Genomic DNA, 15,730 nt, shown 5'->3' on the forward strand with positions numbered 1-15,730 from the left:
TTATGAAGATAAGCAAGGCGGGGAGCAACTACAAGAATTGGTCAAAAGACCCTGTCATGGACGTTGGTTTTGACCAGCAAAGATAATTCAGGACTCACTTTTGGGCTTTAAATTGCCTTTCAGACAGAGACCCAAAGGTCCAGCCAGGGCCTTAATGGAGCTCCATGCATTTTGCTTCCCAGACGGGAAAAATGTGCTTTTAGCTAATCCTATAGAGCCTTACCAATGAAGAAGGGCTTGCTTCAGTACTTTTTTTGTTGCTTCCCCTCTTTTAAAAAAAAATCATTTCTGGTACAGAAAGGGCAGAAAAACAGCGTGCAAGTTGTCTGCATGAGTACCGCAGACCTACCATCTTTTAAAAAAAATCCTTTCACTTCTGGTAGATAATGTGTTGAGCAATTTGGTAGCCTTAAGAAGAAACTTCACAGCAACAAAACATTTTAAGGAGAAAAACGTTTTCAAAAAAAGCCGTAGTGTAAAAAGAATAGCTAGCTTTTTGTCCTTTCTCAGTTCTGAGATACTCTTATCTTTTTTTTTTTTCCTTTAAATGCTGTAAAAGGCAGTCCTGAAAGCATCAGGACTCGTTAACAACAGCATCTCGTTAAAACACTTTTTGGTGTACTTCACTGTGAGAAGATTATCAGAAATCTATGTTGGAATCAATATGTTTGTGAAGAAAAAAAAACTGATATTTCAGCCCCCCCTCAAAAAAAAATATTCTAAGGTGCTGCAGAGTTTTGCAGTTTATAAAAATAATTAAGAAGACCAAAGCTCCAAAGTAGCATATCAACTTACAAAATAACATTTGGAAGGAAGAAAAAAGACTATACATGCATGTTTTAAAATTCCATTTTCTCTTCTTGTGACCAAGCCAAAAAAAAAAAAAAAAGAAGATGGGCTTCTCTGTAAACAGTAGTTCATTACTCTTTTCATGTTTAGAAACAATGTTTATACTTCTCAGAGTGATTTGTTTCCTGTACATGGTAACTGGGATTAAAAATGACAATGGTTTCTATACAAGAAGAAAATAATTAAAGAAGCACACCAAAGTGTACTAGTTTTAAATAAGGGGAGAAAAAACAGATTGAAATGAAAAAAAAAGAGAGATAGATAGATATAAAATCATGCATCAGGGTTGAGCTTTGAAAAAACAAAAAATACCTTCATCTTCACCACGGTCATTACTGGTTATATCATCTGCGTTTTTCTTTGTGTTGGCTCCTGGGGTCATATTGAGAAGGAAAATAAAGGGAAAAAAGAGAATTCAAAAACAACAGGTTTGCAAAAAATTCAGAAAAGAGAGATGCTACCCAGTAAAAGAAAAAAAAAGAATGTAACACAAAAAGTTGAAATCGGTTACATTTGGATTTCAAAAAAATGAGATAGGGAAATGCAAAATGCATATAAACATAAAGATGTCAAGAAGAACAAATTCAAAATGTTACTTGCAAAAAATATTAGATATCCTGTGAATATGCAGTTGGGGGTTAAAATGATGCTACTGCAAAAAAAATGCTAACGTGAGTTGTTTTAAAAAAAGAGAAATTAAATTATTAGAAAAGATATTTCCCACATTCTTTAAAGAAATGCTTATGGCGTATTCAATGGTCCTCTGATTTCAACATGTTATAATTTAAATGAATTTTTGAATTGTTATTGATACATTATGGTTAGAAATTTTCATAAGGCAAGCAAAAACACACAGTAAACATGGAAGGACTTTAATCAAAATACCATAAAATTGACATTAATTTCATGCATTAAAAACCTATAAACATGCAATCTCAAAAAGTCAGAATTGTTAATAATTTAAATCACTAAGATTTACCTCTACTCTGTGTTTAGAGAAGCACTACCCATTATTCACTCTTGTTTTCTTCTATTAAAATCTACTACATGCAATAAATATTTAAGTCAGGACAAAACATTATAGACCATGTCCTATGTGTTTAAAATAGTTATGAAATATCATTTGAAAGTTATGTCCTCTGTGTTTAAAACAGTTATTAAATATCATTTGAAGATTATGTCCTCTGTGTTTAAAATAGTTATTAAATATCATTTGAAAGTTATTGGTACTTGAATTTGTTGAAGAAAATAAAAATCGAAGTCATCTACCTTGATCACCTCAGTAAGAACTGCATAGGAATTTTAATACAGGCACAATGCAGGAAGCGGCCCTGAAGGATGGCACAAACTAGCTTATGGTCTTTCTGCACAGAGCACCATTTTGGTTTTTATACTTTCCACATTTAAATGGTGTGAACATTTAATTTTGCTTGAATTAATTAATTGGCTCCATTGCTTCCTTTTCACAGACAGATGCAGCCCATGTGTGCATATCCCACTATCAATAACTGCGTCAATCAATTAAAACAGCCTTTGCCTTCCTGTAGGGTTCTAGGATAAGTGGATTAAGGCAGAGGGAAAATATTGTCATCTCCAACACTTGCAAATGAAAAACACTCTTCCGTTCTACATAACTCAGAAGAGCTTAAACATATTTTGAAACCAAGACTTGATAATGCTGTTTCCATACATCAAACAAAAGTTAAATAATGTCCATTTCATGGGGGCTTAATACCCTTTAAAACCAGACCTGGGTGGGTGTGATAGCCTTGCTGATCCACTTTCTGTCTTTATAAGACTTGCCTTTTCTAGGCTTTTCATATAAATAAACTCATATAATATATGGTATTTTGTGTCTGGCTCCTTTTACTTAGCACGATGTTTTCAATGTCCTTCCATACTGTAGCATGAATCAATACTTCATTCCTTTTTTTTTTTTTTTTTTTTTTGAGACGGAGTCTCGCTCTGTCGCCCAGGCTGGAGTGCAGTGGCCAGATCTCAGCTCACTGCAAGCTCCGCCTCCCGGGTTCACACCATTCTCCTGCCTCAGCCTCCCGAGTAGCTGGGACTACAGGCGCCCGCCACCTCGCCCAGCTAGTTTTTTGTATTTTTTAGTAGAGACGGGGTTTCACCGTGTTAGCCAGGATGGTCTCGATCTCCTGACCTCGTGATCCGCCCGCCTCGGCCTCCCAAAGTGCTGAGATTACAGGCTTGAGCCACCGCGCCCGGCCTACTTCATTCCTTTTTATGGCTAAATTATTTTCCATTGTATGGGTATACCACATTTTAAAAATCCATTTATTTGTTGAGTGACATTTGGTTTATTTCTACTTGTTGATTATTACTAATAAAGCTGCTATGAACATTTATTTGTGTACTATTTTTTGCACGGATATATGTTTTCATCTCTATTGCATAGATACCTAGGGGTGAAATTGCTGTTTCATAAGGCAAATTTATGCTCAATGTTTTAATAAACTGACAGACTATTTTCCAAATCAGCTGCAATACTTGGCATTCTCACCAACGGTGGTATAAAGGGTCTCCATTTCTTTATTACCTAGCCAAAACTTGCTAATATTTTTTTTTGTTATAACCATACTAATGGATGTCTCATTGTAGGTTTTTTTTTTTCTTTTTTTTTCAAAGTCTTGCTCTGTTACCCAGGCTGGAGTGCAGTGGCACGATCTCAGCTCACGACAACCTCCACCTCCTGGGTTTCAGCAATTCTCATGCCTCAGCTTCTCGAGTAGCTGGGACTTACAGGTGTGCACCACTATTCCTGACTAATTTTTGTATTTTTAGTAGACATGGGTCTTGCCCTGTTGGCCAGGTTGGTCTTGGACTCCTGGCCTCAAGCAATCCACTCACCTTGGCCTCCTAAAGTGCTGGGATTACAGGCATGAGCCACTGTACCTGGCCTCATTGTAGTTTTCATTTGCATTTAGCTAATGTCTAGTAACTAATGATGTTAAGTATCTTCTCATGTACACTCTCTTTGCAGAAATGTCTAATACTTTTTGCCCATTAAAAACAATTTCTTTCCTTCTTATTATTGAATAGTAAGTGGTTTGTTTAAGTATTTTCTAGATAAAAGTCTTTTACCAGGAATATGGTTGGTAAATCTCCTTTCCCAGTTTATGGCTTATCTTTTGGTTTTCTCAACAAATAGCACTTTATGTTCTCAATAGTGCCTTTTGAAGTGCAAAAGTTTTTAATTTTGATGAGTTTCACTTGATCAGTTCTTTTCTTTTAAGGGTTGTACTTTTGAGGTCATACTTATGAAATCTTTCCCAGTCCATGGCCCTGAAGACCTTCTCTTGTGTTTCCTAAAAGTTGCCCAAGTTTCCTAAAAGTTTAAGAGTTTTCATTCTTACATTTTCATCTGCCATTCATTTTGAGTTAATTTTGGGGTACAATAAGAGATAAGAGTTGAAATTCATCTTTTTACATATGACTATCCAATTGTCTCAGCACCATTTATTGAAAGGACTGTCCTTGCCTCCTTTAATTGTTTTGACATCATTGTTAAAAATCTACTGACTACAAATTGAAGGATTTATTTCTAAGCCTTTATAATTGATGCTTGAACAACACAGGTCTGAACTGTGCAGATCCACTTATATGTGGATTTTTTCCGCCTCTGCCACCCCTGAGACTGCAAGAACAACCTCTCCTCTCCCTCCTCCTCCTCAGCCTATTCACCCTGAAGATGAGGATAAAGACCTTTAAGAAGATCCACTTCTATTTAATGAGTGGTAAATATATGTTCTCTTCCTTATGATTTTCTTAACGGTGCTTTCTTTTCTCTAACTTAGTTTATTGTGAGAATCCAGTGTATTGTATATATAACATATAAAAGATGTGATAAGTAGCTGTTTATGTTATTGGTAAGGTTTCCAGTCAAGAGTAGACTATTAGTTGTTAAGTACTGGTTGGGGGTAAAAAGTTTTAAGTGAATTTTCGAATGTGCGGGGGTTCTAACCTTCGTGTTGTTCAAGGACCAACTGTAATTAATTATATTTCATTGGTCTAAATTTATACCCATGTGAGTTGCCTGCTATCTTGATTACTATAGCTTTACAGTACCTTTTAAAACAGAGAAATGGAAGCCCTCCAACTTTCTTCCCCTTTTCCAAAGTCTTTTTGATAGCTCTATATCCTATGACTTTCCATGAACATTTCCAAATCAGCTTGTTAGTTGCAACAAAAACTCCTGCTGAGATTTCGATAGAAATTACTTGCCAAATCCCAATTTTAAGTGAACCTTATATATCAGAGCTTGACCCAGAAACATAATTAAATACTGTCTTTCCTGTTCTATGTATATTTAATTTGTTTATCCTTTCATTCCTTTTAAATAAACTGCTGCTCTATTTGTCCATGTAAATATAACTAATTAAATGCCTTTAAAACAAACCAAGTTCTCTTGAGTATCTAGTTTAGACACAACCATGGACTATGTAAATGCAGGTATTAGAAGATTCATAAAAACAATTTGTCTAGAGTTTATTCAAGAATAAACCCAGCTTGTGATTGGTGCACACACATACACACACACACACACACAAGCCCAAATAAAACCTAGGTAGGCTATGAGTTTCCTTTCTCTTCTCTATGTCTACCCTTCCTCAAAATTCCAGAATAATATTCCTTTTCATACAACAATAAGCATCTCCTTAAAACCTCTGTGCAGAACTGGCTTTAAATATTAAAGAGAAGATTTAAATACTCCAAGCAAAAGTACAACCATTCTATTATTAAAATTTAAATATCATTTTATAAATAAAATATCTCAATGTCCCTAATCCTGAAGAATAATCCAGCTTTTTTTAACCTGTTCCTCTGATGCTCCCATTTAGTGCTTTATCTATGTTATTTTCTAAAGTCAGTCTATTTAAAATAGCACTTTATGTTATGAATGTAAGAGAAATATTTTGTAAAGAATTTGGAAAATTATAAGGGCGCAGTGGCTCATGCCTGTAATCCCAACACTTTGGGACATCGAGGTGGGCGGAGGTCAGGAGTTCCAGACCAGACTGACCAACATGGTGAAACCTCCTCTCTACAAAAATTACAAAAAATTAGCCAGACATGGTGGTGCATGCCTGTAGTCCCAGCTATTCGGAAGACTGAGGTGGCAGGATCACTTGAGCCTGGGAGGCGGAGCTTGCAGTAAGCTGAGATCGCCCTGCCGCACTCCAGCCTTGGTGAAACAGCCAGACCTTATCACAAAACAAAACAAAAACTGGAAAATGAAGGCTACTGTCAAAGTGAAAATTAACATCAAAGGAAAACATCACAGTCACATATACTGCTGTTAACATTACAAGTCGGAAAAATAATTTAAATCTGTTTTTTAATATATATTATTGCCACTTACATATCTAAATCATCATAGAAAGTCAATAGATACAAATGTGATCTTGTTATCTAAGCAAGAATATAAGGAAATAATAGAACCAAAAGAACCTTCAGCATTATTGTTCCTCATGAGATATCATATTGAACTGTATTAGTAGTTCATATTTTACTGCATATTGTTTTTCTTTTAAGTGGGCAAGGTTAATTTTCAACTTAGTCTTGTTATCTTAAGTAGAGAAAGAGCCTTTTTAAGCTAAGTACATTATTTCCATACAGGGAAAGTTGCATACAGTGTAGGGGGAGGGGGGCCTAGGGAAGTAAATGTTTTCTTGGCTATCACAGATGTGGATGAGATTGATTATTTTGTCACTTGGCCATAGAGGAATATGAGCTTAATCTTCTAATCCAATGCAATATTCCCAGCTCTCTGCAGCAAGGAAGTGACTGGCACGTCCTCACAGACTGCCCATGACACACGGGTTTATTCGCTCATAAGTCCATTCCTTCTACAAATATGTATTGACCCTTTTAACATGCAGTCCTGACCAAGAGAGGTAATGCCATGCAGTCCTGGCTAAAAAAGGTAATGACACACCCACACCGCAGAAGGAGATGAACATCAGAGACAGACATGCACACAGATAATTCCAACGGGGCAGGAAAATCCATGCATGAATTTAGGATCCTCTGCTGTTCCTGGTAGGAGAGTCTGGGGATAGAGGGGTGGCTGGTGAGGAAGTGGGTTAGGGCTTCTAAATATGCACAGAAGAGCTGGGGCCAGGAATACATTTATGGGAGCAAAGAAAACAGGTTGCTCTGAGCAGAAGCATGGGTTGAAAGGTGAGGGCACAGAAGGGACAAGAATAGCCCCAGAAAGATGAGAAGAACAGGTACACAACCTGGATACCTCCTCTTTCCTCCATACACCTGGACAACAGACTCTAGCTAGGGAAAATATTCCATGCATACATTTGAAATATACTTGAACCTCCACTTGAATAACACTACCACAATGAATTTGAAAGATGACCTTCAGATGATTTTCAGATGGGATCATTTACCAATGGGCTTCACCCAAATGTATCTGCACCTTGAAGAATTGGTTAGCAACAGAAAAGTTCAGTTTCTGCATTTGAAAGAACTGTCATAGCTGACCTATGGCTTCTTTTTTCTTTTTCTGAAATCAGAACACCTGAACAGGACCTAACTTCACTCTTAATGGAAATATGTATAAGATAGGAGGCTCATTTTATGGAGCCTTCAGCAAAGGGCTTTTTTCCAGAAAGTAGCATTCAAAAAGATATTTCTTGTATTATAAGCCCTGGCAGAAAAGGTTGGTAACAACGTGTCATGCATACTGAAGGTCATCCTTTTCTGATGTGGGAAGCTTTTGGTGGCCAGGAAGGCTTAGAAAGGAGAACATCTGGAGGCTGAGTACCTGAAAATTAGTTTCGTTAAAATCATCAGCAGAATCACACTTTGAAAAATTTTGAAAAGACATCTGCCAGTTTGAAGACCCCAGCTCCAGGGCACATAACTACTAGATAGACAATTGTTGAATTAGAGGGTGTAGTCAATTGACAGGCAAAAGATTCCCACTTCTACAGTCCTCCCCATGAATTTACTATTCCTCATACATAGAGATAGAGTCTGTATTTTCACCCCTTGAATCTTGAATGGCTTTATTACTGCATTTTTTCAAACAAAAAAATATAATGATGTGCTATTTCCAAGACTGGGACTCAAATCCCCTGTACCTATTCTTACTCTCTTGAGACTGCCACTGCCCTGTGAAAAATTCAGACTAGCGGGTTGGAGAACAAGAGATCTCATAGAGAAGAACCCATTGGTCCCAACCTAGGCAAAATTACCTCCAGCAAACCCCCAATTACCTAAGAGAACTCACTCCAAATCAACAACGCATACACATGAATGAGCCCAGCCAAGACCAAAATAAATTTCCAGCTAACAAGATGCAGAGGCTCATAAGCAGTAATAAGAGCTTATTGTCTTAAGGCATTGACTTTTAGAGTCCTTTGTTATGCAGCAGTAGCTAACTGATACATAGGGTAATACTAATTTTATCTTCAGTAGATACTGGCATCTTTCTTTCCAAACAAGTTGTATTATGCTATACACCCAGTAGCAGGTAAGAAAATTTCCTGGTCCTTACCCTGTTGCCTACACTTGATGTTATCAGACAATATATTTGCCACTTTAATGAGTATAAAATATTAACAGTTTATATTTCAATTTCCATGTTTCTTAAAACTAGTACAGATGCATTTCTATATTCCCATTCTAAATTTCCATCTTGAATAGCAAGCCAATTTTTGACTGGCTAAATGTCTGTTATTGATTGGTAGGAAATCTTTATATTCATGGATGCTGGCCTCTTTTCAAGCATGTAAAAGCAAACATTTAACAGTGCATAGCAGTGCTGCATATGGTTATAAGGGCTTTATGTATATTGAATATGCATTTTGTTTGTTTTTTAGAGACAAAGTCTTGCTCTGTCACACAGGCTGGAGTGCAATCACACAACTGTAGCTTACTGCAGCCTCCAACTCAAGGGCTCCAGTGATTCTTCCACCTCAGCCTCCCAAGTAGCTGGGAATACAGGTGTGCACCACCACACCTGGTTAATTTTTTTATATTTCTTGTAGAGATAGTGAGTCTCACTATGTTGTCCAGGCTAGTCTTGAACTCTTGGCCTCCAGCAAGACTCCCACATCAGCCTCCCAAAGTGCTGTATTACAGGCGTGAGCCACTGCATCCAGCTCTGAATATGCATTTTTCATAAATACCTTATGAGATGTGTAACTAATATCATTATATAGCTGAGGAAAATTAGGTATACAGTTATTAAATAATTTGCCCAAGTTTACACAGTTGATAATTGGTGATATCTAGTCTGTTGTCTTTAACCATTTTATGGATTTTTAATTATCTAAAGTAATGCTTTAAAATGCATATTATAATTTATCACTATTTTCTCTACAATTTCTGCTTTTTTTACAAAAAAGGATTGTTTAATACAGAAACATAAAGATATTTTATTTGCTTACATATTCTCCTAACAGTTTTAAGGTTGTATTTCATATCTGGGTCATAACTCACCTGGAATTTATTTATCTGGATGCTAGAGCACAGAGATTATTTTAATTATTTCCTTAGATAACAGTTCCATTTTCAGCTACATAGGTATTACAGCTCTTTACTGACATGCCAAGTTTTATATCTGCTAGATTCTGTTTCTGTCTACCTTGTTCTGTTCTATTTTTCTATATACCTAGCCTGTCTTATCTGGTTTATAGATAGATGATGATAGATAGATAGATAGATAGATAGATAGATAGATAGACAAGATAGATAGATATTATTGCTTAATTGAGATATAATTAATATACCATACACATCACCGTGTCAAAGTATGTAATCCAATGGTTTTTAATATATTCATGGATCTGTGCAATAATCGACAATATCTAATGGCAGAACATTTTCACGATCCCCCCCCAAAAATATGGTACCATTTAGTGGCCACTCTCAGCCCCTGGAAACTACCCATTCATTTGTGTCTTTCTGGATTTGCTTATCTGGACATTCTGGATGTGGAGGGTGACACACTGTCCTTAGTCTTAGCTTTCATTATAAGAGGACTTGAACACATCTACATGCAACCCTGACAAGCTTCCATGAAGAGTCTATGCTAGCCTGTTAGAGGATTATATTCCACATGGAGCACTGTCAAGCACCCTGTTAAGATAGTGCTTGGCCAATGAGCACCCAACAGACCTGGAAGCTGACTCTAGACTGAAGAGCCTCCCAGCTGAGCACAGCCCAGAGGTCCAGCCAAGAATCATAACCTAAATAGAGGTTGTTTGAGATACTTGACTTTGAGATGGTTCCTTATGTAGCAAAAGCTAACTGATACACTACCAGGAACATGGCTTAACTCATTTCATCATCAGGTTTCCTTTAGAACTTTTGGGCATTCTGCTGTTTCCCCCATCTGCAAAGTCCATATTCTCCTGGAAGACTCAATTTTACTGATCAGCTTAAATTCCATTTCCTCAGAAAGGCATTCCCTGTTCATCCCAACCTTCGATTCATAAATGAACTTGAGTTCCTCAGTTATTCACTGTCGTTGGCATTCTTCTTCACAAAATGAATTGTAATGTGTAACATGATACCTTGTTAAATAAGGTCTCCTTGTTAGATTGTTAGCAACAACAAAAAGGTGTTACCTGTGATTTTTCAACACCATATTCCTTAATTTGCAATGACTACCAAAATATTCAGCACATATAATGTAAGTTACATGGTAAATATCTGTTGGACGAATCATGTATTTTTGGCTGCAAGCCCCCCTCTATTATAAGAGTCACAGTCATAACAGCTATGACAACCAGTGATAAATACAGCCTTCTATGTAACAAGTGTAACTAATTCTCCTCTCAAGCAGGGAAATGCAATGTTGCATCTTCTTATTTAACTTTGAGAGTAGATATTAAATTATAATTCATGAAGTGGCAATAACATGATTTTGGTTAGCATATAGTATATAAGAATTCTGCCATTTGTCATTTCAAAAAACATGATGAAATGCTTTTGTGATGACAGTAAAAGCAAGGTCTAATTCTAATTTTCTACTAGCTCAAAAATGCTTCATTGTAATAATGGAAACAGGATTTTCTGTATTTTTCTTGTTTTTCTCTTAGTAGCTTTGGAAGACAGACTGAGAGAAAAAGGTGAATAATAATTTTCCTTTGTTGTTTTGCTGGATTTGGCAATAATTGGTTTCACACTTTTTTAGGTAGGAATCAAAATAAATCTAAAGATTTTATGGGTCTCTGACATATTCCTGTGCTTACTATTAGAGTCCTAGAGCATTGTCTAACTTTCCACAAGCATTTTTTGTTGTAAATTTTACTAGTGAAATGTTTCTGTCCTCAGGAATGAAATATAAATCCTATTATATTTACATGAGCCTTTCCCATTATTTTTTTTTAGAATTTTCAGCTGATAGACAATATTATCTTGAAGAATCTATGAGCTTGAGATTAAATCGCAGTGTTTTTAAAAATGGGTACTAAATAATGTATTTTTCTAGGTATTTTTAATGTATGTCTATTAAGAAAAGTCACGTTGGAAAGAAAATTGACTTTTATTTGCCCTAAGATGCTTGTTGAAATGTATTAAAAACCTAACATACCCATAGCGGTATATATATATATATAAAATACACTACATATATACACACACATGTACACACAGCTATATATATAACTCTTGAAATGTTATACTAGAAGCCTAATAATGCCTGGCGCAGTGGCTGATGCCTGTAATCCTGGCACTTTCGGAGGCCAGGGAAGGCAGATCACCTGAGGCCAGGAGTTCACGACAAGTCTGGTCAACATGGTGAAAGACCATCTTTACTAAAAATACAAAAATTAGCCAGACATGGTGGCACATGCCTGTAATCACAGCTACTTGGAAGACTGAGGCACATGAATCACTAGAATCCAGGAGGTGGAGGCTGCAGTGAGCCAAGATCATTCCACTGCACTCCAGCCTGGACGACAGAGTGAGATGGAATCTCAAAAAGCAACAACAACAAAACAATCAAACAAGCAAAACCTAATAACTTCTACACACACACACACACACACACACACACACACACACACACACATATATATTAACCTCTACAGGTATATATATACCTGTCAGAGGTTATTAGGTTTTTAATACAATATTTCAAGAGGTAACTTAGGGCAAATAAAAGTCAATTTTATTTCCAATGTGACTTTTCTTAATAAATATTCATAAAAAATACCTAACAAAACAAAGTATGTGTGTATATATACACATACACACACGTATATTTGTATGTGTTTACTATATATGTAAATACATATTTTCTTATATATGTACACATATTATACATACATATATGTTTTTTTTTCCTTGCTATGAGATTGTGGAAAAGTTTGCTTTCTGTTGCATCATGCTTTTCTCTGTAGTCAGGACACAGCAGCTGATTAATAGGTGGAATTTCCGTCACAGGACTTTTTGGTGGTGTGGGACACGGATTCTGAAGGGCTGGCACCTTTGGTGAATTCTCCTTTTGCTATCTATATAGGGAATAAACTGTCAACATCCAAAAGCAGCCCAAGTATTGTTCCTAGTCAAATCATTCACAGCTCACCCTTAGCTTTTCTTGTGTGTGTGCCTGACATGGTAAATGGTTCTATTCATTTCAGAAAAACAAAATTAGTCTAGATTTATACAAAATCATCCCGCTCTTCAATTTCTGAGTATGCTGTAATAGAGGATATAAAGGCAATTGATTTCAATTAAGAGTCCTAAAATATATATTTTAAGAAGCATAAGGTCACTCAAGTATTTGGAAGATAGGGTAATCACTACTGCCCACGAAGGCTTTTGCTACTCTTTTGAACTTAGCTGATTCACCATAATGAAGAGGTTATTTATTCTGTTCAGTTAAACACTAAAGGAGGCTGGGTGCAGTGGCTCATGCCTGTAATTCCAGCACTCTGGGAGGCCAAGGCAAGAGGACTGCTTGAACGCTGGAGTTTGAGACCAGTCTAGGAACATAGTGAGACCCTGTTTCTATAAAAATAAATAAATAAATAACAAAATCACACAGGTGTGTGCCTGTAGTTCCAGCTGCTCAGGAGGCTGAGGTGGGAGGATTGCTTGAGTCCAGGGATTCCAGGCTGCAGTGAGCTACAATTGTGCCACACCGCACTCCAGTTTGGGTGAGTGAGACGTCAGCATAAGCGTAACTTAAGCATATGTCACTCATCTCTCTTTCAGTGTGACTGTGTTCACTCATTTTGTGTAGTGAGCTGTATTATTGGTTCAAAATAGTTCCTGTCCTTTCCTGGAGAGGTATTATTCTTTTCCCACCTTCTAATGTCTGTCTACCTAGTAACAAGCAAGTCCACCCACAACAGACATGAACTTCAGAAAAAAGAAATGAGTCTTTGTTGTTATAAACTGCTAAAATTGTGGAGGTTTTTTTATGGAGGATTTTTAGGGTTGCAGAACTATTCTGTGTGATACTGTAAAGGTGGATTTATGTTATTATAGATTTGTCCGAACTCATAGAATGTACACCACCACCAAGACTGTACCCTGCTATAAACAATGGACTTTGGGTGATGAAGATATCAGTGTAAGTTCATGGATTGTAACAAACACACCCCTCTGGTGGGTGATGTGGAAAATAGGGAAGACCGTGCATGTGTGGGGGTGGGGGATATATGAGAACTCTCTGTATGTTCCCTTAAATTTTGTTGTGAACCTAAAACTGCTCTAATAAATAAAGTCTTAAAAAAGACGTACAACATAGAATAAAAGACAACCATAGTCCTCTCAGGAACACTCGAAAGAAACACTTACATAATCATTTGTGATTTTTCATGGAGCAAAATAAGATGCAGTTTCTTTATTTCAGAGACATAAGAAGAGAACAGTCTGAGATAAAAGAATGAGTTGGCAAAGCATACTCCAAGAAAATATAAAGTGTATTGAAAGAATTAAAATCCAGACCACTCATAAGGAAAAATACAGAAACAGAGATGTACCTTAGATCTGAGTAAAGGGAAGCAACCAGTGATATACAAAAGACGCTGTAAAAAGTAATTGTTTAAGAAGATACTATGTGAACACTGCACCTACTGAAAATCAATGTATTTGCAAATCTTGGTCTTGAGGTAAAGATAATTTACAAGAGAATAACCATAAGGAGGTGAGACTATCAATAGAAAAATCTATATGATCAAGTTCTGGGCATTCAGTCAGGTGTAAACACCTTTAGCATCCCCAAGCACAGAAAATCCTAACAGTTCTTCATCCAAAACGCAGTTCAAAGGGCAAGAACACTAAAACGTAAAAGTTACTTGTAAAGAATCTTAACACATTCTGATTGTTCCTTCAATGATCATTATAATAAATAGTGTAAAATATTAAATTTTAAAAAAACTATGCAGTGACCTAATAAGGAATTAGGTTGACTCTACAAATATAGTAAGATGGTTCAATGGGAAGAAGTAAAGTGTTTTGCTTTGTCTCATTCACATTTGAAGGAAAAAAGTCAGGTGGATAGTTGAAGGAAAGATCAAAGGAGAAAAAAGTTATTTGAAAGATGGCAAATAGCATCTGGTATTATTAATGTATTAAATTTAAAAAGTAGAGTACATGGAATATTTATTTTGGCAGGAAATCCTTTTTAATCTTATCAACTAATAGGAGAAGAAATGTGGCACTAAGTGAATTTTCACTAAAAGTATAAACAGGGCAATATGTTCTCACCATCACATTTCAAGATATTTCTGCAGACTCAAAGCCAATATGTTTTTAGTAAAAAGTATTGAGAAATATCAGAAAGAAGGAGACAAAATAAAGTAACTACTGCATATGACTATCCAACCAGAGAGAGAGAATTTAGAGAATCAGCTATATAAGTTAGAATGAATGATTTATTATTTAGAATTGTATAAAATTAACAAAAAATGATCTTTCATATATGTGTGTATAAATATACTTGAAAAAAATTCTTTACACATTCATGATAAATGTTCTAGTAATAACTCTAAGAAGTGATATTTCTCAATACTTTTTAATAAAAACACGTTACATAAAATATATAAAATAATGAGAAACATAAAGAACGCTTACATATTTAAAAACATTCCATCCAGGTATAAATCAAATGTGTAATAGTATCAATACCTCTTCAAAATAATTTATGACTTTAGAATTCCCAATAAGATCTTTGGTAACAGAACAAAATTATAATATTGATGACTTAAATAAAACATGAATGTTAAATTGAATAAAACAAATAAACAAGTACAGATAATTATAGCTGGAACAAAGGAAGTTTTTCCCCATTATTACACTGTTTATCCCACTAGTAATAATTTGAGTATGATAAAGTCATTCTTTTTTAAAAGTACCATTAGCTAAAAATTTGAAAAAAGAGGGAGTTATAACAATCTCACCTTAAAACAAAATAAATATGGATAAATAATGTATGCTTAAAACAATGAGCATGTTTGTTGAAATGTATATAATGCTGAGGTTGATATTGTGAACCAATGTATATTTATTAATAAAGAATTTATTAATGAAGATGATGGCATTTTTGCTGCATATATATGCACACAGACGATTATATGGTCAGCTTTTACAATGGTATTCTTTAAATGTGGTCATGAGTATGTACAAACACACAAATACACATATATGCACATACACTTTTATCACATTAATGTTATATATATAATATATATACACATAAACACATACACACAGTTACAATTTGTATATATTATAAACACATATATGTGTGTATACATATATAGTACATATAGAACCAAATTGTTTATAAAATGTATATATAATGTATTCATAATATACATTATATACTAATGCTTACATTATATATAAATATATAATTATACATACATTATTTATTTCA

General features: G+C 35.4%; 1 protein-coding gene across 8 annotated transcripts in view; it reads right to left on the bottom strand.

Annotated features, from left to right (window-relative positions):
• The window catches only part of NLGN4X (neuroligin 4 X-linked), a 347,891-nt gene that overhangs the window by 141,559 nt on the left and 190,602 nt on the right, over positions 1-15,730 (bottom strand). For 4 of the 8 annotated variants that reach the window (XM_005592905.5, XM_015443453.4, XM_005592907.5 and 1 more), the window contains one exon: positions 1,162-1,221. The exons of the other annotated variants lie outside the window; for them this stretch is intronic. In XM_005592905.5, the coding sequence (XP_005592962.1) occupies positions 1,162-1,221 (60 nt within the window). The remainder of the gene's footprint in view (positions 1-1,161; positions 1,222-15,730) is intronic. 8 annotated transcript variants of the gene reach the window in all.

This window comes from Macaca fascicularis, chromosome X, assembly GCF_037993035.2.
Source record: "Macaca fascicularis isolate 582-1 chromosome X, T2T-MFA8v1.1".
Classification (NCBI taxonomy): domain Eukaryota; kingdom Metazoa; phylum Chordata; class Mammalia; order Primates; family Cercopithecidae; genus Macaca; species Macaca fascicularis.